This window comes from Microchirus variegatus (genome assembly GCF_963457635.1).
Source record: "Microchirus variegatus genome assembly, chromosome: 6".
Taxonomy (NCBI): domain Eukaryota; kingdom Metazoa; phylum Chordata; class Actinopteri; order Pleuronectiformes; family Soleidae; genus Microchirus; species Microchirus variegatus.
The window spans coordinates 12,838,041-12,861,450 of NC_139807.1; the positions used below are offsets into that span (position 1 = coordinate 12,838,041).

Sequence of the window (23,410 nt, forward strand, 5' to 3'; positions counted from 1 at the left end):
CTGCACACCAGAAATAGCTATTTGTCAGTCAGCGCTCAGAGCTGGTGTTTACTCTCACCAGCGGTTACTCTGAGCAGCAACTTCTAGATCCATGATCCGTGGTAGTCGACCACTGGCTCCGCCCTCCAGGTATCCTGGCTTCACAGTGGTTGTGTCCGAGAGCCTCCTCTTGCTCTTGTTCAGGTCTTGGATGAAGGAAAAAAAAAAGTTTAATCACACTCACAGTTGACGGCAAACAATACAACTGCTGAAAACCAGACAAGGACCTCGGATTCTCACCTGAGATCGCAATCAACATCTTACGCCTTGCTCCAAAGGTGGAGACACCGACTTCCTTCAGGTCTTCGTCAGACAGAGTGAGGAACGTCTGGTAGTCAATCTGTGTGAAGAGGATACATAGTTACCAGATTGTGTTTGTGTTTCATATAATCAACTAAGGCCCACTTTACATTACGATTTTCACGAGAGCGGGACTGGCGACAGCGGGAACCCCATGTAAAGAGGATTCCTGCTGTCTTCAAATTTTCTCCCGACAACTTCAAAGTGCGTATAAAGAGAACGTGTCGGGCTCGCGACAGCGGGAGGTCAGGGTTTAGGAGATTAGCATATAGCGCGCGATAATTAGCATATACCGCGGGACTTTTGTTCCAAAAAAAAATGGCGGGGGTGAAGGAGGGCGCTGGACGCTGTACGTGAACCACCTCCGAAACCAAGTGCCTGATCAGTATCTGGTCGGAGGACGAGATCCAGAAGAAGCTGGAGTCATCCAGGAACTAGATGGCCTACGTAAAAATGCAACAGCGGATGCGGGAGGCCGGCTACGGTCGTATAGTCGAGCAAGTAAAGAGGAAAGTTGTAAGCTCCGCGGGTGTCCTGCCTGATTTCCGAAATGTCGCAGCTGTCGCGAAAAGCGTAATGTAAAGTGGGCCTGACTTACAAACAGTTTGATGTGATAATGTAACGATACATCATTCACACTCCCTGCATGTGTTTACCTCTTGTTGTTCAAACACATCAATGTACTTTATTAGCCCAAGTTGACAGAGCAGCTCAGGGAGGTCGTCTGTCATCTGGGGGGAGGGGCTCCGCTGACTGCAAGTCGACGGCCGCCTCGATGAACACACGCCCTCAAAGTAGCTGCTGCTCTGGTAGCACTCCACTGTTCATGAAAGGTCAAAGGTTAGAGACAGTGTATAGAGACAGACAAAAAAAATGGAAACAAGGAAGTGACTGCCTCGTCGGCGACGACTCACAAGGTTTGTCGTTTCTGCTTCTGTTTACTGACGATGCAAATGCAGGGAAGGAGGAGGTGGATGAGGAGAAAGAGGAGGGTGGTGAGGAGGGGGAGGACGAAGAAGAGGAGGAGGAGGAGGAGGAGGAGGAATGGACGGGCAGTGACGAAGGCGTCGATCCACGTCTGTCTCTCCAGTTCTCAGAGTTGCTCCCGTTACACATCTTCCCCATCTGCGTCGCCCATGGCTTCGAAGAGAGAGAGAAGTTATGATGATGTTAAATTTTTAGCGGTTTCTTTTACCGTCAAAGATTTGACACACTGCAGCACAGAGTGCTTCTGTCACGCTCTTCTGTATCTGTGGTCATGGGTGGTCATTTTATTGGCGATATCAATATCAATTGGTCCAAATATTTAATAATTGAACCTTTTAATCATGAAACTGATCTAGTTCATTTTCACACAGTTGAAATGTGACAGAATTCTACTTATCTATATAGTGGACATATTGAATGTCACCTTAGAGCTATCATGGTCTACAAGGACTACGAAGACAGTCTGTTTCTGTTATTGACCCAGGTCGGTCTTTGTCCCCATCTCTCGATACTGAGAAGTCACAGAGCGGTCGTTTAGGTTGTTAAAGAACCAGAGAGAAGAGCTCAGGTAAACAGGTTTCCAAGGAGTTGACCGAGACGATGGTATCAGGCTCCAGGAAATTGAGCGCACAAATTGGCAGCGCTTAACACAAGGTTAGATAAATGCTGCAAACCGTGAGGGGCCGACACCACTAAATGAGGCTGTGTAAGTGGGCCATGATGGGATGTTCTTTTTTTTTCCCCCACCACACTGCAACAAAAGACATCTTAAAGGGTTTAAGCTTAGTTCAGACAGACATATACAGGTCACGCCGAGCTAACACTTGTACCTGTTGTTGGTTGGTGCTCAGGTAGGGTTTGTAGCTGCGGCGGCTAATGTTTCGGAGCTCTTTCACAGCCTCTGCTGGCATTGACTTGGAGAAGCCAAGGCCGCTCCAGGTGTCTGTGGGTGTCCGGACCTCAGTGACCACAGGCTTCCTCTGCATGGCTGAATGACAAGAATCAGACTTCAGCTGGCTTTGACTTACATGACTTACTGCCTGAATATTAGCAGGGGCTGCTGGCTAATACATTTCAATTCAGTTCAGAACAATTGACAGTGTCTTATGTATCCATTAAGAACTGTGTAAAAGCATCAGTGCATGTTATATCACATCATCGTGGTATACAGTAATATACTTCTATCAACACAAACTACAAAGTATGTAATCTGTTATAAGTATTGAATAGAATAAAAAATCAACCATTAATGTGTCTGATGGATGTTGGCACAAAGCTGGACATGGCTCTTCTCTGCTCTTCTCTTCTACTCCTGTAGGTAAATTATTTTTTCAGGTTTAATATCCATTTAAACCCCATTTAGCTCATCGCCAACTCCTACTAAATGCTCCACCAACATTGTCCACCTGCTGCTTGGTGCTGGGCAGGTTGTGTTCAGTGGGTTTTCTGAGCTTTAAGCTTGAATAAGCAATGTGCTGCATCTGTGATTTGACGATGCTAACGACAGATGCACCCGTTGAAGCAATAAAACACTATTGACAGATACTGAAAATGTAAAACTTTAAATTGTTTAAAGACTGAGGTATCATCATTACCACTGACCTTTAATATAAATCCATTGTTAGCATAAAAATGTTGATGATAGGGGAAAGTTTGCGCACACACATCACTGTTGCACAGAAATAGGCACGTGGTCCATTAATTTCCAATATATTTCGATGCTCTCTGTAGCATGAAAACATATCTGCAGCTTGTCCATCGTGGAAATGCTTTGCAGGTGTTCTACGTCTTCGCTGATATTTGGAGTTGGACACGCTGGGTTCAGGTGATGAATAATGGCTCTCACACTGTGCCTGTATCTGGCAGCATGTGGCACAATTAATAAAAGTCAAATTGCTGAGACTGAGACAGATACACACACACACTCGCATGACAAACAGGAGACCGCGGGCCTCTTCTGGCACAGAAACGCGATCCATGTGTGAATGTGTGATAAAAAACTGCAACAGTGCTCCACAAAGACTGCAATATCATCAGGATTATAACTGGTCTGTTGTCATATGGGAGCTGATGTGTGTGTGTGTGTTTTGAGTAAGTGTCCCATTCATATAGTGGCATATGGGTGTTTTAATGACTGCAAGGCAGATGGTCCATTCAGACTGCTAATTCATATTCCCATAAAGAAACACTGGGGGAGTTTAGTACCATTTGGCTGCAGAGTCTTCCCACTAGCTCTCATTCGTCATGATGGATGAGCTGTAGTGTGTGTGTGTTCGTGGTCAGCTGTGAGGACATATTTTTAATTCAAACCTATCTTAGTGAGGACATTTAGACATGTAGATATGTCGAGTAATGTTGGGGTAAGGGAGGTGTCACTAAGTCTGCTGTAGAAGAATGTGAGGGTGTGTTTATATGGGTATCTTTGTGGGGACCAAAAAAAGATAGAAACCTAGGCGAGTGAGTATATTTTGGGAAAGTGAGGACATTTTTGGCTGATCCTCATGTTCTGTCACCCCTTAAAAAAGACCTTTCAGGGTTAAAACCTGGTTTTAGGGTCAGGGTTAGAATTGGGTTTAGGTTAGGGTTAGGGTTGGGGTTCAGGTTGGGGTTAGGAGTTTAGAAATTAAAACTTCTGTAGCACAGGCCTACTGATCCGGTTTGTAGTAAGGGTGGTCCAGTCCAGGTCCAGCAGATGGGGACCAGGGTATGATCCCCAGGCAGAGCTCTGGGCAGGAAAGAGGTGGCCCACTGTGAAATTACGTTAAATTAATATTCCAATTATATTGTTTTATGGAATTCTGGAGTTGAAGCCGGGTCGCCGGTAGATGGGTGGGAGGGAAGGTGCTTGTTTGTAAGTTGAAAAATTCAAATTAAAGAAAGAAAGGGGGAATTAAAGTAAATTAGTAAATTAAAATAAAATAATAATAAATTTATAAAGAACTGATTAAATCTGTGGGAAGGACTGTGGAAGTGTTGGTGGTACGTAGATGAGTATGAATTATGTATAAATGTTGTGCAAATTAGTGTGTCTGTGTATGTGTGCGCGTGAGAGAGAGAGGTTTTGGCTGAAATTCCTGACTTTATTTAAGGGTTAATTTAGCCAAATACACCGAGAGAGAAAGGGAAAGAGAAAGAGAGTGAGAGAAATCTTTCTGTATGCATTTGTTCTGCCTGCATTGTTTTCTGCCTTGTGTGAATTATGACGGAGTGCCAATGCTACTCTATTATAACTTTGGCACAGTGCAGTCCATAAACAGGTCCTTTAATCAGTTGTCTTGGCAATGAGCAGCAGTGAAATGCCCCCCCTCTATCTAACCCCTGCTGATACTTGCGATATAAATGAGCCACCAACATATTCATAATAAAGTAAAAAGGCCTCTTCAATTTATCGGCTGTAAATTATTTTAAACTTTTACTTGCACTTAATTCCCAGCATGAGACAGGAAGTGACAGTGACAGAAATACATATTAAACATTTAGGAGCACTAACCTCTGGTTGCCAGCAGTTTCTTCTTCTCGTAGTCATCATCCTGCAAGGCACAAACGGCAAATATAGCAGATAAATAATGTATGAAATGTATTTATTTGTTTTATTGTGGTTGTAGAGGACATGCAGGTGGTATGCAAAGAGGGGAACAAACACCTGCTTTAAACAACATCTCCTGCAGCTGTGGCTGTAAACATGTTAATCCTTCATGTAGTAACCTTTGAGAGGCTACGGTGACAAATGAGAGGTGAAGCTAACAAACAAGAAAATCAACTCTGAGAAGGGTCTTGGAACATGCAAATCAACAGGTTACATAACCTAAGTCAGTCTTTGTTTGCGTTGTGCTTTCATTTCTGCTTAAACACACCAATACCTTGAGTTCTTCAGTGACATTTTCTTTCAGAGGGTCATAGAAATGTGATTGTCAGTCCACACTTGGAATAAGTTGTAGCCACGTGGTATCATTCTGTGAGGACACGAGGGGAAAAAAGGTGCTCTGTTTTTTTTTCCTCACCTCAGCCTTGGATGAGTCAGTGCAAATATCCTGAGCCAGCATCATGTCTCTCCTCAGGCTGTTCCTCCGCTCACCTCTTGCTCCGTCAAACTCTGCATTCAGCAATCTGGCATATTCAGAGGGGACAAACACGCGTGTATGTGTTTAGATGAAGATGTGTCGACCGTGTGCAATATTTGAGGGAAGACCAATAACTGCAACATGACGGGAGGATTTCAGCCTCAAAGAGCGATGTAATAATGACGCGTATTTCTGTGAAGCAGAGTTGTGTCATTATAACCGCAAAGAATAAGTGACTAAAATATAGACAAGGTCAGCATGCATTAATTTATCGCACTCTGTTTTCAGGAATAGTACAAGCAGGTGTGTGTGTGTGTGTGTGTGTGTGTGTGTGTGTGTGTGTGTGTGTGTGTGTGTGTGTGTGTGTGTGTGTGTGTGAAACTGCCTCGGGCTAGCAGCAATTACCACACTTCCTCTTTCTCACCTTCCACGTGGGTCATGGGAATCATTTATTTTTAGGTACTGACGAACACACAGGTTCACATTAGGATAAGCCACCCCCCCCCCCCCCCCCCCCCCCCCTTGGAAACTGACGTAAGGCGACACGTTCCCCTGTGAATGCTCACCTGCACGTCAGAGCCTGCCCGGTTGAATGTCGTCTGCCTTGGCCAAAGACTTTGGTAGTTTCGGGGCTTTGGAGACTCCCCCTGCGACCCATTAACGCCAGCCGACTGATGTTGTTGACGACATCACACACCTTAGATGATGCCGACATTACAGCAACCTTGGAACTCTCATCCTCTGATTGGCCAGACTGATCCTCATTTTCTGGGATCTGAGGAGAAGGTGACAATAGTGTTGTTTTCTCTGTCCAGAATGATATATTGTGTACTGGAAGCAGCTTGAATATAAAGCTGTGACAAACCTTCTCCAGTGGACGACTGTCTGTTCCCTTCAGCCCCGTCCTCCCCTCTTCAGCAGGAGGCGTGAGGCCTGGTGGGGGTGAGGGCCGGTGTTTTATACCAGTCACCTCTGGAATGGGAGCAGGGATTGGACCTAATCAAATTGAAGGACACATGCAGGATGATGGTGAGTAAAAGCACAACCAATAGCACAACAAAAGCACAACCAATTAATTCTTGTCCATGTCTATTCTGCATTTTTTAATGTGAGCCTTAAAATGAGCCTTAGTCGAGATACCAGAGCGGAAATACATGGAACATTTACAATTTAATTAAGCATTGATGATTTGCTGTGACATGTAGAAACGAGGAAATATTTATAAATATTGAAGAACACCACACACAGATGGAAACAGAAAGTATAATATTGTTGCCAGCCTGACTGATTTTTAATCGGTGTGGACACAACAGCAGAGCATTCGCCAAATGGGTGAAACAGAGGTAAAATACCATGACTGATCACTCAACATTACTGTTTTTAAATGTGCTCAAATCAGAGTAGATTAGGTTGTTTGTGTTTTTCCTTTTTCCTAAAACTAATATGTGATAATCACTTGATATAACATCCTTAAAACGTTTTACAAGGTATAAGTTTTATCTTGTAGAAAATAAGACAATTCGAGTAAAATTGCAGCCATTTTCAGCAAATTCATCTTAGCATCAGCTCGGTTGGATATGTGGGGAAAGTGCAAGGTACTTGTTGGTGTGTGTTACAATATCTTTGTCACCAAACAACCAACTAAATTGTAATAAATGTCTATGACATTTACATGGAAACACGCCTTAACAGGAATATACAGCATACCTTGCTCAGACAGGCGAAGCTGCTGCAGCAACATATTCAGCCAGTAGCTGGTCAGTCCGTTGCTGTTTAGCATGGGGTCAGGAGTCACCTCAATTGCCTTGGCAACCTCACAGGAATCCAACCCCAGAAGCAAACAGCGGGCTTCATAAAGACAGGAGATGTTTCTTTCGAGACCTTTGACCACCACTGACTGATAAAGACACACCAACACAGAGGTTTACACCAGTGTTCAACTCAGAGAAATATTTCCAAAGACAGCATATGTATGAAATAAGCAAAAGATGGGACTGCTGGCATACATCTACATGACAAAATCACAATTTCTATTCAGATGAAGATGCAAACAACATGAAAGGAGCAAAGTCAAAGAGATAAAACTCTACCTTGCTGGTCTGTTTTACTTTGGGTTTGACACTAATGAAGACACCCAGGTTTTGCATCATCTGAGCCACTTTAGAAGAATCGGCCTCTCCATCTTCACGCATGTCAAACATCAGACACACAGGCAAACAGTCCTAGACATGCACACAACAGATAAAGACAGATTTTATTGGCCTTGTCTGCAGAGCCGTTTCTTGCTATATGCCGACTATGCAGCTGCATAGGGCCCCACAGCCTCCAGGGGCCCCCCAAACTGCAAGTTCAGACTCATATTTGATAACATTTTTGAGAATTAAAAGTACCTGTCTTTATTTGCATGTATTGGATGCATTCATTATGCATATATTTGCAACGCATGTAAGTGTGGGGTAATCAGAAAAAGTTCGTTTGAAAAAATGGGGGCCCCCAAATAGTATCTCGCATAGGGCCCCCAAACAGCTAGAAACGGCTCTGCTTGTCTGAGCTGATTTGACAATGGTTTGCATGTAAAAGACATTTGTTTATATTTAAAATTTACACGGTACAGTTTTAACATAATTCTGTCTAAAGAAAAACACCCCCACTGTACCATGAGCTGCTGCCGAGCCAGACACACGCCATCGGGGCTGCCTTGGATGAGCAGTGAGGGGGGGCTCTGAGGAGCACTGAGGTCTGGTAAGATGATCTGGGTCTGGGTCTGGTGCATGACGCTCAGGAAGTGAGCTCCATTCTGACCCAATAGGAACAGATGCTGCTGAGACGTGACATCCAGTTGGCTGCTCACCATACTGCCTGTGGCATCCGGCCCGAGCAGTAGGTCCATCAGGATGCAAGTCGCCTTCTGATTGTTGATGATACGTGCATATACATATTCATACATAGATACTATATGATATACTGAATGCTATTGTGGATTTCTTACTAACATGATTCATGCTAACCTTGACAGTGGCTGCGTTACCCTGCAGGCCCCAGACAGTGCAGCAGCTTCCATAAAAGGCTGGCTGAGCCTGAGGCTGCGGCGGCACGGCCCTGAAGCTCACGCTGACGCCCAAAGTCTGCACTACCTGCTGGATAAGTGGTGAGCCTGCATCTGGAAGAGCCTGAGGCACCAGACTGACTGGTAGGTCAAAGGTCAAGGACAGAGGCTGCAGGTCCTGGGTTATCAAAGAGCGTAAGGGACAAGAGAGAAAGAGGGGAGACGTTTAAACAAAGAGACGACAAAAACAGACTTTTTGACAGAGACACCTGTCTTCTTTGTGACAGTCGTGTTATTAATCACTCCATTGATCTCTGTGTCTGACAGAAGTGAACAAATGGAGATTTGAGACAAATAGAGATCTCTGCTGGGTAGCTGTACATTGAACACTTACTCTTATCTTCCTCCTGGCTTCCTCCACTCCCTCTATGGGCCCAGCAATGGAGACCTGGTAGACATTGTGATAAAAAAAACCAAAAACATTTAAATTCGTTTTTTTCCCTTTAAACAGCACTTCGTAGCTCATTAAAATGTCACCTCGGAGATTGTTACCTGATTGCTTTTCTCTCCCATAGCATTGTGGCGATTGGAGTCAGGGAAATGGATGTGACAGGATGTGACCTCCATCACTTTTTTTATGTTTCCACCACCTTTACCAATAACATGGGAGTGCTCTGTATAGGCCACGTCCATCTTCAGAGTCACCTTGTTCACCTAGATTTTAAACAAATGGACAACTGGTGGTGTCATTGGTGCAGATTAGGGGATACATACAGCTACATACAGCTACATACAGCTTAGAAAAGATGCAAAAGTACTGTACGTCCACTCTGGTGCATTGACTAAATTGCTATTCTAGGTTCCGTGTGTAACATTTATGGTGAGGATTATTCAAGGGTCGCAAGGAGCTGGCTCTAATGCAAGCTGACACAAAAGGGTAAATCCTGAACAGGTCACCAGTCACCATCACAGGGCCATTTAGGGGCAGATCGGCAGAAGTTGAATATGATACCTATAAGTATATTTATGTAAATTGATAATTGCTTTGAAATACAAATAATTTGGTTTTCATAGTATTTCAGGAATAAGCCTTTTATACTGTATGCACGTCAGGAAAATGCATTGCTGCCGTCTGCCATCTTGCACTGTCATGGTTCTAGAGCAGCATAAAGAAACCTGATGCACAAACCAATGAAGAAGATGGACGAAATAAAGAATATGAGTGGGAGAGTAGGCGAGTGCAGAGGGTTTTGAAAGAGCATTTATAGTGTTGAGAGAAGTTGTAAATCTGACATATCTCCGAAATAGAGGGCCATAGCATGCTCATTGACACTGATATCCCTGACACATTGGGAAGAAAGTTGTGAGTAGAGTCCTCCTTTCATTGCAACTCACTATGCTTTGTCTCTAATTCTTACACGCTGGACCTTTAAATTATAAAAATCAAGCAGCCCTCACCCTTGTCTCCAAAACTTCTAAGATCTTCTTTTTGGCTTCCAAAACATCAAATCGTTTTCCTTCCACCTTGACATGTGGATCTAGATAAAAAAAAAATTAGAAGTTTAGGTTTGCAGAAAAGACCCTAAATGGTAATTTAGTGTACTTAAAACTGCAGTGCATAACACTTTTTGGTGATGTTGTTGTTTATGTTGAATGTCCATGAACAGAAACTGTGTAATATTTCATGTATGCTGTATCCAAACACAGTTCTGTGTCAAGTAATACTATCAGACCTGGGTGAGTCAGGTGGGGGCAAGTATTTATCCCACCAAACTGCTGAATGTTTTTTGTTTTTGTTTTTTAGGCACTTCTTTGTGTTTTTGCTTGTACCACACCATATTTGCAGCCATCTAGCCTAACTAGCCTAATGTTTGTGTTGCCTCTGTCTGTCTTGACATAAGACAGATCACTTCCTGTGTGCAGCGAGATCCAAACACTGCTATACTGAGAAATACAAAGAGAGATTTGTGAGGCTTTCATTATTGTGTGGACTGGACTCATTGGACAATGGCTCAACTCTAAAATACATTTAGGTATATTTAAATGACACACTGCAGTTTTAACTTGTCACGCCAAAATTAATCAATTTGAAGGAGAAAGGCAAAGTGAAAAACACAAGACATCAAACACTGCCATAGTGTGTGTGTGTCCGTGTGAGAAAATCAAGAGTTTGTCACCTTTCTTTGATTTGGCTCCAATCTTCAGCTTGGACGGCCATTTCACCTGAGTGTTAGTTTCTCTCATCACCTGTGAAAAAAACACAAACAACAGGCGAGAGTGACAAACAAAGATGGAGCAGTCACAAATCACAGCACAGACAATCGAAAATCCAACACATCCAGACAGAGCAGATCACTGTGATCCTACAAAAACAAAGCCTGATTTGCATTTCAAAAGCTGCCATTACAGCCTCCACAAAACCAGTAATCACCGTATGAAGAGTATGAAATGCTTGTTAAAATGGTGGCAGGGATGCTCTTGTTGATCTACATTTAACCAGGTGGTTTCATGCTCTCATGATTACTCGGGAATATAGATTACTCTTCTTTGTTATAGTTTCTCCTCTGATTCTTCAATAAAAGTGTGGAGTAGAGTGTGATTAACTTACTCTCTCAAAAAACTCCTCTCCTGTCTCGCCATCTCCGTGCTTTGGGGCTGAAAGTGGTACAAAGAGAGCAAACATCAAAAACATACAATCCTGCAAGGCAATTTCTCACATTGTGTCGTCTTTTTTATTGCACAATAATGTTCAATATTAACAACGTGTGCAAAGTCAACATTTAAATGTTTACTTGACCAGTGGCCAAATGAGTAGAACAAGAGGTTGCCTGGAACATAAACAATTTTAAAAGGCCATCATTCCAGGTTGACATTTACAGGGTGCGAGGGCAGCCCGAGAAACGCCCTCACCCCCTCTCATCACTATGGGTTACGCTGGTCAGAGCTGAGGAATGGGAAGAGAATAGTATGGGGTGGCGAGAAACTGGATGGTAGGCAACCGCAAATTAGCCTTGTGACAGCTAATCACACTGATGGCATTTGCTGACGCAAAGACCTCACACTTGCACCAAAACTTAAAATCACATCTTAAATATAAAGGAGCGCACAACAAAAGGCAGCTCGTCAGACTGAGACGTCAAGTGCAGTGTGACAGATTATCATCAATCAGACAATTGCACACACACACTCTTAAAACAAGCCAGAGCAACTAGAACTCAACCTGTTCGAGCGCTCTCAGCATTGAGAGCTTGTGCAAGGACGCACAGAACAAACATCAGCCTCTATCTGCAGCAGCAGCACATGTCAGAATGATTTCCCCCCAGTAACAAACAGGGGAGACATTTGTCATAAACCTGCCAGACAGTGATAACTAACAGTGGCAGTTACTACTGCTTCACAAACAGGAAGGATAGAGGCAAAAAATGCTAATGAACGTATACACAAAATCACTGTGATACAGCAACAGGAGTTTAGTGGATGACAGGTATACTGATGGCGACAACAAGGGAGCAGGCAGCTGGAGGCCCTGACAAACACACAAGGTCAGGCAGATAAAAAGGACTGGGAGGAGGTGCGCTCAGAAACAGAATAAGCATCACGACTATGAGAGAATAACATCACGGAGTTCAGATCGTGTGCTATCAAGTAACTTCACTCACCATACAACATGTTCTCCAGCTTCTTCCTGTCAATCCTGAACCTCTCCTCCAACCACTCCGGGTCCAAACTCGGCCCTCTTGCGACCTCTTGCACGGGGCTTCTTCCTGTCTTCTCCTCTTCCTCATCCTCTTTTACCTCTCTGTCACATTGGGCCTCACTGGACTCAGGCTTTGCTGCTGAGTCGGGTTCTACTCTAGTTTCCAAGTCAGGCTGCTGTGGTGCTACAGAGGCCAGGACCAGAGAGCTCTCCTCAGTGGTGGTGGTGGCCATAGCAGGACTGAGCCCTCGTCAATGTTTGTGTGTGTGTGTGTGAGTAGTATGTGTGCATGTGTGACCAAGGAGACGGGCAGGGAGAGAAAAAAAAAGGGGGAGAGAGGGGTGAGAAACACCCCCTGTCTCTTTTCTTTAGATTCCCCCGCCCCCTTTCACTTAGTTTAGTACACAAATCTAATGTCTTTCCCTTCAAGCTGCTTCAAGCTTTAAAGATTGGCTGCTACGGCCTTGTATTGCACGGAGCGAAAGCCACTTCTTCACTATAACACTGCAGACCATGTCTTCTTTATCTGGCTCCAGATAGGTAAACAAAATCTGCAGCTTAAAGTGAGGTTGACTCTGAACAAATCCTCGGTAATCCTCATTTTACCATCCACAGATTGTGTGGATAGATAGTCGAGATGCCAGAAAGTTGAAAGAAAAGATGTCCTTAAGAGGTAACAGATACAACACACACACACACTGACTTCCTCCAAACCATCCTCACACCAGCCCACACAGCTAACATAATAAACAGGTCATCCAATTGGGTTCCGCTGCATGTCCGTCCCTGTCTGTCCTCCCTCCCTGTGGTCTGAATGAGACCTACAAAAGACTTTAGATTCCAGAGGTCGGGGTGAAGGAGAATAGAGGGGAGCATCGCAGCAGTTAGTGTGTGTGGTGTGTTAGTGACACCAAAATGCTGAGGATTCAAAGAAAATGTTGTGTTAACATATGTAAAAGGACCAGTACAAACAAGGACTCATTGTTCTGAAAATGTGATTTATAGATTATTAGATTATATGTGTGATTAGAAATGAAAACACAGCTTTTTCTTTGGGATTCACATACCATTAAATGTCTTTCAACACTATAACTCTTGTCTACGTAAAACCTTAATCTCTAAATGTAAATATTGATGTCAGATTAATTTGCGGACAAGTAATATTTCTCCTGATATACAGTATAACACAGCATCCAGTCACCATATCTGTAGAACACCAGCATCTTTAAAATGTACTTCAGCTTATTTACTTTACATTATTGCCAATGTTAATACTCAGCTCTATGCCTGTTTGCTCCCACTGCTTACAAACCAATGTCTCTAAACAAGTAGTGGTTTTAAATGCACAAAAGGGGGCTATTTAGACAGGTGAAATGGAAACTGCTCAGGAATTAAGTCCCTCCCTTGATTTAAATTTATTAAGCATAACATTTCGAGAACAAACTGAAACATGAGTAAAAACAAACTGCTCAATTTGTCAGGTCCGGTGGGGCTATGTTTCCAGCTCAATTCTGTTTTCCATATTGCTCAGACACATTTGGCCTCAGGTGAGTTGGCAAACATTATTTTTTGCACAGCAGTGATCTCGCTAATATTTCAAATGACTGCAGGCTAGACGCATTTGCCTGAGGACAGTGGTAAGTGAAAGTCATGATGACTGTCGCCATGGAAACTGGTCAAGAAGTGAGTTCTTCCCAGATAAAACTTCATGGAGCTCCACCCTCCAGCCCCCCATTAAACACCGTCTGACTGGAAGAGTGTGTGTGTTTCCAGTAATACTGTGTCAAGGCATGCGTCACTGTTTGACCCAATGGCAAAGCACAGAATAGCCAAACTGTCCTGCTGAGTGACTAATGGGCTCAGGGTGGTTTACTAAATCAACCCCTGAATCGACCAGTGAATCCTTTAATTATCTGAACATGGTTAGCGTTCACTTACGAGAAATCATTCACCAGTATCTGCCCTCCTGGATGAAGCACACTCACTAATTCAGTGCCCAATCTCCACGGATATACAGTCTTACCAACCAATCCTGAGACACCTCACAAACATATTATTACAAACACTATTCCTTTTGACGAGAAAAGTGCTAAATACGTTATTCTCGAATAAAGTTTTAAAATACTGTCTTCCTTTAGGTCAGATAAAATGATTGATTTGACATTCCCTCAGGTATTAAGTTTTTAGCTTCTCCAAAACATTAAAAATCAATTTATAATGTCCCATGCATTTTGTAGTATGTGTATCTAATGCTTGCGTGTGATTCATAGAGCAGGGTAGTGTTGAGTATCTTTTCTTCACATTCCAATTATATAAACTAAGAAAATTAATTTCCAGGATTTGAGATATGGGGTCACAAATAGCCAGAATTAAGAATGTGTATTTGCAACCAACAATATTTCACCACTTTGTGTTGTGAATTAATGAATTGAAGCCTCTAAAATTATTCACACATGTATCAATAAACCAAAAATCGTTTTTTTTTTTTTTATGTACAGCTGACGTGATGGTCCATGAGATTTATGGAAATCTGTCTCGACAAATACAAAGCAAAGCTTCAAATAAATATCAACAAAAAGAAAACATGAAACAAACATAGCAACCCAAACGTAACCAAATTAATTTTCATCCATTTCACAAACAATATATAATCAGGACAAGACCATTAAATGTATTCTATTTTCCTGTTCCAATCATGTTTTTCAATGGCATTGTTGTTGTAGTTCCCCCGTACGCCGCGTTGTGACGCTGTGAGGTCGAAAACCACCCTTTCTTGCATTGTCGATTGCGTCACTTCCGACACTCCGTTTCAACTCAACCACGTCCCGTGACTTGAGTTTAGTTTCTTCAGGTTGCTTTTCTTCGGCAATAAAAGCACGTCGGCGGCGGCAGACTCAGATGAGATGGCGCAGACCGGCGTGAAGAACACGTCTGCGCGGCCATAACTGCGTCGTTAAACCTGTGACGGACAAATCATGTGGAGAGTCCACGGTTTTGTTGGAAGAGGTGAGAGAAATGTCAAAGACGCCGGAGGGAGGAACTCGTTTACACTGCCATGTTGTTTCTAGTCGGATGTTAATTATTAGTTAGTGCGCGTTAACACACAGTTGGTTGCGTTTTTAACTAGTAGTGAGTGGAGGTCTGTGTCAGTTACTTGACACTGGCAGTCGGTTTATTTTTGGTTGGTGTCAGTTCCTTGTGTACGGACATGTCTGTCTGTTTCCAGACTGTGTCACTGAGCTGCAGCACTGTCCTGCTACACAATAACACTACACACAAATGTGAACCCCCAGTGTCAACTGGCTGCATGAAATAGCTTCATCTCTGAATGTATGTAGTTTACAGGGTACAGATATTTTAAAACATTATGTATACTTATGAGTATTTAAATTGGGAGATAATTTAATAGTTTAATAGATGCGTGTATTTGTTCTTGCTGGTATGCTAGTGACACCAATTGATCAATTATAAATTGATAACTAAGTAAAAGGTCTGCTATGTTTGATAAATGCTTACCAATTTCATTAATACAATGACAATCATAATAATTTTAGCTTGTGAAATGTGACTGTTTTGTGGTTTATTCGATCGATTTGGTGATAAAGTGCATGTTATGGACAAAACGGCTACTTGATTAGTTGAGTAAATAATGACCAGAATATTCCATTATGAAAATATATAATAATTATTTGCAGCCCTAAGTGACTATATAAGGCTTTATTAAAATAAAAAAACACCAGGGAACCTGGAGTAGACACATACCATGTGTGTTATTTGGTAAAGAAAGAAGTTAGTAATGCTAAATGTAGCTTAATTTGATAGCAAGTGATAGCAGGGCTTGGATCTTCAGTATGACGCAGAGTTTTGGACCCTATTATTTTAAAATTGTATCACATGACAGTAGTCTTCATTATGCCTACAACTCTAAAAATGTTCTTTTCATATGCATGCATTAACAAGTTAACCAACAATTCAATAAAATACAGTTAATACAAATTAGTTTATGTTAATGAGTGATTAATACATTGTTTTCTTTTGGAAACCAATAAATAATGGTTCACAACCTTAAAATCTAACTTCTCTTAAATAACGCCCAAATGACTTAAAAACAAGTTTTCTATTCTACAGTTTATAGAAGAAGCGATAGTGGTGTATTCATTCATTTTTGTATGTGGGGTGAACAGTGACAATTAAAAATTTTCCTCCTCCTACCACCTCTCAGTTCTACATCGATGCAATGGCAGCGCCCCCCTGCGACTGAAGAACCACCACGTGGACGATGAAGTCTTCAACAGCTCAGCTGTCCTCTCCACCTCTCGACAGTCCTCCGACAGCAGGTCTTGCCACATCTCCCTTCTTTATTTGACATGGTCCAGATTATTAAGTCAAGGGGGCAAAAAAGAGAAAATGAAAAGAGCATTGAGCATTGCTTTGAGCGCTGTCATTGTTTTCCTTCAAACCATTGGCCGTATTGGCTGTTAAAAAGAGAACCTTTGAATTAAGGTGACGCCTCAGACACTGTCCTCGTCTCTATCCGTTCTTTTTCCTTGATCCCAGCTTTCCCTGTAGCTCACTCGCTGCCACATTTCAGCTGGTTGCATCATACAGTAGCATCTGCTGTGTATATGAGGAGGATTAGTCGAAGGAACAACCACATGTCCTAAACAGAATTTTTATGACACCTCAATAGAACTGACTGGGTATTACAACAAAAATATAATTGTTGTTTCTTTTGTTTTTCTCCCAGTTCTTACAACGAGCACGATGGAGGGAGGAAGAAGAAACACAGGACCTTTCAGTTTGGCTATGCTGAGCTTCCACAATACACAGTGCTGGATGCTGTGGGATGGGTATGTCTGTTACTGCACTGTCATAACCGCAATTAGAAATGTTGAACCAGCCACTGCCAGTCCACCATATGGGGGTCTGCTGATATATTCACATGCAGTTGTGTGATTTTGTGAAACAGGCTTGTTAAACATGATTATAGAATATAAATGTGAATGCATATTTAATCAAACACTCAAAACACTCATCATTTTCAAATTAATGTTAACTACTCTTACTGAAAATTAATCACTCAGCAATTACTGAAGGTGTTATTATTGTCATTGTTTCAGTGCCCCATTTTGGACTTTGATTGAACAAAGCATTGATATAATAATCTATTATTCGGTATGTTTGTAAAAACAGAAAATATCTTTGGGTTATCATACATATAGTTCTACCCAGTAACTCTGATGTCTCTCCACAGGGGGCAGCAGCAATTCTGTTTATGCAGGTCTGCAAGAGGATCCACTCTCGGTTCTCATCAGGCACAGAACCTGGTCTCATCCCTGGAGCCTTAACTGCCCCATCTTCCCTGCCAAAGTGTGGCTACCGCATCCTGTTGGAAATCTGTGAGTATTTTTTTTCCCCACAAATTCTTTATCTTCATTCCAATTCATGAGATGTACTTTCAGAATAGATAAACATCTGTTGTTTTTCCTTTCCACTGTGTTGCACAGTATCCAGGCGTGATGTCCTGCCCAGAGGAGAGAGATTATTGTGCCTTCAGGGGGCGCCGGAGAGACACAACCAAGATCAAACCCAGGCTTATCAAAGCAGCAGCAGTTCAGGTGGTGCCAGTAGTCATCACAGCAGCAGTGAGGGTCAGATCACATGCAGTTCCATCCCTGACCACCAGAGGACACTCCTCAACCAGAATTCAGCTCTCGCTGGTTTGTCTTGTGCTCTGTGTTATTTTTTAGTTCAAATGTAGCTTGAAGACCCTGTAATATTAAATAATTATGTCCTAGTATTTGTGGGAGTAGTAAAATAATACGTTAATTATCTTAGACACAGAGGAACCACTTCTCTCGGCATCCCATCCTCTCCAGAATGACATCAACACAGAGACAAAAGATGCTAATCACAAGGTGAGAGAGGTTTCTTACATTAGTTTATGAGAGGGTTATTTTAAAGTTATTATGTTTATTCTTACAAAAGATTGACTGGTTTGTTAATAAGTATATATATATATATATATATATATATTTTTTTTAATCCTCTTCTGTGTTTGCAGGACATGTCTGAGGAGAGGCTGGAAGAAGCAACAATGAACCTCAGACATGTGGGAGACGGCAGTGTGTCCGTTATTCTCAACATCATTGGTAATGGAAAAAAAAATTTTTTTAAAGAAACCAAATACACCCACATTCTCTTATTTTGGTTAATATGTAACATCTCTGTGTCCGTTGCAGGTCTAGAAAGTGCCAAGAGTGAGAAATATGAGGAAGCATTCGCCTGTTTTCTAGCTGCAGCTCAGCACGGTTACACTAAAGCCCAGTTTAACGTCGGTGTGTGTTATGAGAAAGGCAGAGGAGTCGGCCAAGACAAAGACAAGGTGAGAATGCATCCTGAAAATAATCATAATGTCTCTTCATCTATATCAGTCAGGTCCCCTTAACATCTGGCATTAGAATGTGTTTTCTGTAAACAGATAGGGATCGGATAGCGCTTCACCCCAAGCATTTTAATTCCCGGTGTAAAGGAGGCCTCAGAGATGATGTTTTCTTTTCCAGGCTTTGTATTACTACAGAGAGGCAGCAGGTGGTGGTCATGCACAGGCTCAGTACCGCTATGCGAAGCTTCTCCTGACCAGCAGAGTGCAGAGTTTAGAGGAGCTGAACACAGCCATCGACCTCCTGGAACATGCCGCTGCAGCTGGACTCACAAAGGTAGAGGTCATGAAAGTAAAATCTGTGAATTGTGAATAATTTACGTTGCTTTTATAGCTGTGAATCAAATATGACGTACACCAGTGCTAATCTATGAACAAACAGCGCTAATGTCTTTTTTTTTTAGGGTTAGAAAATAAAAACTCTGCAACTTACGGTTTTCAAGCCAACTTGTGGAGAAATGTATAATCAAAGAACTAGTGAATGAAGTAAATATTCTCCTGCTGTCTTGCATTGTTGATGTCTACAGAGTTCACACAGTGACTTGAACTCTTTGAAAGTTTGTCAATTTGGGGGGGAAAAAACCTGATGTCAGGGAAATGCAAATTCCAAGATCTCTGCCTCACCAAATAAAATTGGTCAGATGCGTGCGAGTGGTCAGGTCAATGAAAGTGGACGTCATGAGAGACTTACAAGTTGCCTTGGCATATAAAGCTGTGTCAGCACATTCAATCCTTTAATTTGGGGGAATTAGTCCCGGAAAGTCCTTCGAAAAGTCCTTCTATTTGATGTCAACGAAGGTGTGGGAACCCTGTTTTTATGATATACAGTCTATTTGCTCATTTAATTCCCAACCAACAAAAGAGTAAATGTAACATTGTTCTGAATCTTAAGAGAGACAGTCATATGACCTGATCACCATGTAAAATGAAAAACCTCAATCAAAAGATATGAGCAACTAAAACCACCTCCCATTTTTTATTTCTGTCTCCCTTCAGGCTCAGCTCTGCCTTGCATCAGTTTATTCCCAGGAGTTAGTAAGAGACGGGAGCAAGTCTGTTCAGTACCTGAAGATGGCAGCACAGGACGGGGTGAGTTCCTTTCTAGATGATTCTGGGCTTTTATCAATGACATTATTTGTGCCTTTATTTGTTTTATCAGCTCTTCTCATTTAGAAAATGTTTCTCAAAGATGAAATAACTTAAAGCATGTTTTTGTGAGCAGGATGACACTGCCCTGCTGTTCCTGGGTCAGTGTCATGAGAGTGGTTTTGGGGTTCAGCAGAACCTGAGGACTGCAATTGAATTCTACAAACAAGCAGCTCAAGCAGGAAACAAGGAGGCTAAGAAGTTACTGATGCCTCCTAATGGCACAGATATTAAGGGTAAGTACACACTTTGAAAGGCATTTATATCAGTCCCTGTCTTTTCTGTACTTGTTTCTGAAAACACTGAGAGAGATCAGTTTTTAATAAGCCAAGACCACAGTGATCACTTCTGGGAAGATTATCAATTGATTTCCTCTCTGTCTCTCTTTCCTCTTCAGTGGAAGATGCAGTGTTGCGCTCCATCAGTTCAGCCCCCTGTTTCTATCAGCTGCAGCAGCAGCAGCAGCAGCAGCAGCTCTCCTCTCTGGCCAGTTGTGTCTCTCCCTCCACCAGTCACCCCACCACCCTTCCTGCCCTGCCCCACTCCTGGAGCACTGGGAGCCTGTGTTTGTCTCAAACATTGTCTTCTGCTCCTCTTCACCTCCACCCCCACGGCACAGAGGGAAGAATCTGCCAATGGACAGTGGGTATTGGATAGTTCTCCTGGGGTAGCACTGGCTAAACTAAAGAATGTACTGTTGTGTACTATTTTATGGCATGAATTGTTTGTTTTTTTACAACGTGTTAGGCTTGTTGTACATAATGTTGAAGTCTGGATTTCGGTGAAAAGTTTTGTACTACTTCAAGTATGTAAGCGTTTCTTTTTTATTTTCATGTTGGATACACTCTCTGACAATATTATGTGTACAGTGGATCCTCTTCTATAGCTATAGTTTTCTCTCAGAGTTATAAGCTTCCATGTTCTCCAGTGGCTCAGAGAGTGTGATCGATGTGCCTCCATGTGAGTTGACATTCTCATGTGGTTAATGGTCTCACTCTCTTTTGACGTGGGTTTAATCACTGTCTTCATTTCGTCTCCTGCGAAATGTACTAAGTGCTTTATATAAGTGTCATATGTTAATGATACATTTCTTTACAGGTGAAATGGTTCATTGCTGTGTGTAAATTGATATGTGAAGAAGGGCAAAAAAACTGCTTAAACTGCCTAATGTTTAGTAAAAAAAAAAAACATTAAGAAAATTCTTAAAAGATTGTTTGTTTGCTTAGTTTATTTACTGACTATCCTAGACTAGTGTTTCCAAAGATGACAAACTACCATAACCTTCAGTATATCATGACATAGGGTGAAAGGCGGGGTACATCCTGGACAGGTCACCAGTCCATCACAGAGTTTACAGCATGTATATTCACTCATATTCACACCTATGGGTGTTCAATTAATCTCTGAATGTTTTTTTGGATATGTGGGAGGAAACTGGAGTACCAGGAGAAAACCCACTTACACAGGAATAACTCTGGGAACCAGCAACAAGCTAGAGGGAATGACTAGCAAGCTCCTTCCCTAATTATGTATTAACTAGCCACTTTATGAAGTACACTTGTATCACATATCAAAGCAGCCAATCACATGGCAGCAACGAAGCATGTGGACATGTCCAAGATGACACGCATATTGGTGTCAGTCGGATTAGTCTTGAGTATTTTCAAACTGCACTCATTTTCTTTGTTTATATGTGTGTTTACTAACAAAAAATCAGGTGTGCAATTACAGTCTTATACTGTACTTATTCTACTTGTACTTATTCTAATAACCTTAAACACATGCTGGTGTTTATTTGACTGCTGCCTCACAAGAATTACAACCCAAATCTTATTTTTGAGAATTTAATTGAAAAACATGATCAGGGACACATACAAAGATTAATAAACCACTAAAATAGGAACACAAGACCACATCACTGTAACCCATTCATATTTCAGCAGATCACTGTGTGACGTCAGACTCCGATGATGTGTGATTTCATTACCTGAGTTGCAAAATAACACCGGCATTTCTTTTTTTTTCTTATTATTATGGTTGCGTCGTCTTTATGCGCCGGGCGTGCTGCGTCCTCGCCTCTGATTGGCTGTGCATTGCCGAGGAGGCTCCACAGCGCCGCGACGCTCCGGGATCCTCTGGCGCAGAGCGAAAGCGCATCCTGGCCGCCAGCGGAGACGCGAGGCGGGCGCTGTGGCAAATGTTGTGATGTGATCTTAATGCGGGCGGCCGGCTGCAGCTACGGGCGGACTTGGCTCTTAAAAGCGGCTGACGACGTCGGCCCCGCTCACCATTGTGTGTGAGTGAGTGTGTGTGTGTGTGTGTTTATATGTGCGTGTGTTTGTCGTCCTGGGAGCGGAGGCGCAGAAGCCCGGAGGTGAAGCGGTGAGTGGGATGGGGATGCGCTCCACTCCCAGTGCGGCTGTGATGAAGCTGAGGCGAGAGAAGCCGGGAAGGATGCTAAGGATTCTCCGCTTCTGTCCACACATCCACATCTCTGCTTCTCCTATATTATAAAACTCCACCTATAGCAGAGCCAGCTGTGGACGTCAAATACTAGACATAAAGATGATTTAACGCAGATGCAACACTGAGGGAGTTCATTAAAAGGAGGCTCCGCGAAGAGAAGGGGGGGGGGGGGGGGGGACTACTCCACCCATGACATCATCGACTTTTTCAAGTTCATCTTCTCCTCTGCCTGAGCTTTCATCTGTTGCATTTCATTTCCCTGAAAGCAGCTATTTGCTTTTACAGGAAGTAGCTATTTTTTTTATTTTTTATTTTTTTTAAATGGAAGGATGGTGTCTCCTCACAGGCCATGATCTATGTCAGCATTACTCTCATGATGACTCTTTTGAAGCATTAATACAATTTTTTCTTTTTAGGTGACCTTCAGATGAAAACACCGAAGCCCGTGTAAACAAGGTAAGCAGATAAATAAGCACAACACAAGCAGATCCAGATCCTGAAAATGGATCTCCTTGTTTTGTCTCCTCCTTTATAATCATGATTTCACACCAGGAAGATCAGCAAAAATATGAGTCTAAAAATATTTTGTAATGAAATCCTCCTGAATCTATAGCTGCTAAAACCTCATGAATGACCTACTCTGTTGTTACTGAGCACAACAAATCTATTCAGGGCAACTGTTTAACTGACTTTGTGTGACGAGTGTCCGGCAAACTGCTGTGTCATTCTCCTCACTTTCCTCCCTGGAATGACCATCTTTTCTCCTCCCCGCTCCCTTTCGCATCCAGTCTGCCTTCCACTTTTGTTTAACTCGTGGAGAACTGGCTGCATTGTTGGAGGAGAATGCGAGATAACCATGTTTGTTTTGACATTCAGAGTAGTAATACATAGAATGAGATGATCCTGGAGAGATGACGTGCTGTGTGTTTATCACTCCTCTCAGCTTTGGGGTTTGCTTGTATGTCCAAGATGTCACTTTTCTCAGGCTTGTAGCTTTGCGTTTTCCACATGTTTTCACACCATTAATTTTATATTGAGCATGCAGATAAAGGGTTAGACTAAATGGAAACATGGAAAAACTGGAGTCATTAGGTTTTAACATGAAGATGCTTTATTTGCATTACTGATTAAACACAGCATGGTTTTCTGTTGCTTCAGTGCCGGTTTGTACCTGTTGACACTGTGTTTGTGTGTCTGAGTCACAAGCCCGGAGTCTGAGAGCAGAT

The 23,410-nt window shown here is 42.4% G+C and overlaps 2 protein-coding genes across 2 annotated transcripts; one reads left to right on the top strand and one right to left on the bottom strand.

The window, feature by feature from the left end:
• Positions 1 to 54: 54 nt before the first annotated feature.
• On the bottom strand, positions 55 to 12,363 carry bicc2 (bicaudal C homolog 2; the record flags this gene model as incomplete). Its single annotated transcript, XM_083890663.1, has 19 exons — positions 55 to 185; positions 280 to 379; positions 996 to 1,159; positions 1,254 to 1,479; positions 2,157 to 2,314; positions 4,817 to 4,856; positions 5,328 to 5,433; positions 5,954 to 6,162; positions 6,253 to 6,383; positions 7,095 to 7,284; positions 7,478 to 7,609; positions 8,044 to 8,295; positions 8,396 to 8,611; positions 8,828 to 8,881; positions 8,986 to 9,147; positions 9,892 to 9,971; positions 10,611 to 10,680; positions 11,042 to 11,088; positions 12,093 to 12,363. The coding sequence occupies 19 exons, from the start codon at positions 12,361 to 12,363 to the stop codon at positions 55 to 57; spliced, it is 2,739 nt and encodes a 912-aa protein (XP_083746789.1).
• A 2,588-nt stretch (positions 12,364 to 14,951) lies between these two features.
• Positions 14,952 to 20,873, top strand: dele1 (DAP3 binding cell death enhancer 1). Its single transcript, XM_083891542.1, has 12 exons — positions 14,952 to 15,136; positions 16,353 to 16,467; positions 16,878 to 16,980; positions 17,385 to 17,529; positions 17,638 to 17,850; positions 17,969 to 18,048; positions 18,195 to 18,282; positions 18,373 to 18,515; positions 18,694 to 18,849; positions 19,569 to 19,661; positions 19,795 to 19,954; positions 20,116 to 20,873. Exons 1-12 carry the CDS (start codon positions 15,106 to 15,108, stop codon positions 20,373 to 20,375), a joined length of 1,587 nt encoding a protein of 528 aa, XP_083747668.1. The 5' UTR covers positions 14,952 to 15,105; the 3' UTR covers positions 20,376 to 20,873.
• Positions 20,874 to 23,410: the final 2,537 nt, after the last annotated feature.

What these genes read in the sequence shown, in the direction of transcription:
- dele1 (XM_083891542.1), top strand. Translation starts at nt 15,106, where the DNA reads ATGTGGAGAGTCCACGGTTTTGTTGGAAGAG. An exon ending in AGATGGCAGCACAGGACGGG is followed by an intron (nt 19,662 to 19,794) that starts GTGAGTTCCTTT and finishes TTTTGTGAGCAG; the next exon opens with GATGACACTGCCCTGCTGTT. An exon ending in TAATGGCACAGATATTAAGG is followed by an intron (nt 19,955 to 20,115) that starts GTAAGTACACAC and finishes TTTCCTCTTCAG; the next exon opens with TGGAAGATGCAGTGTTGCGC.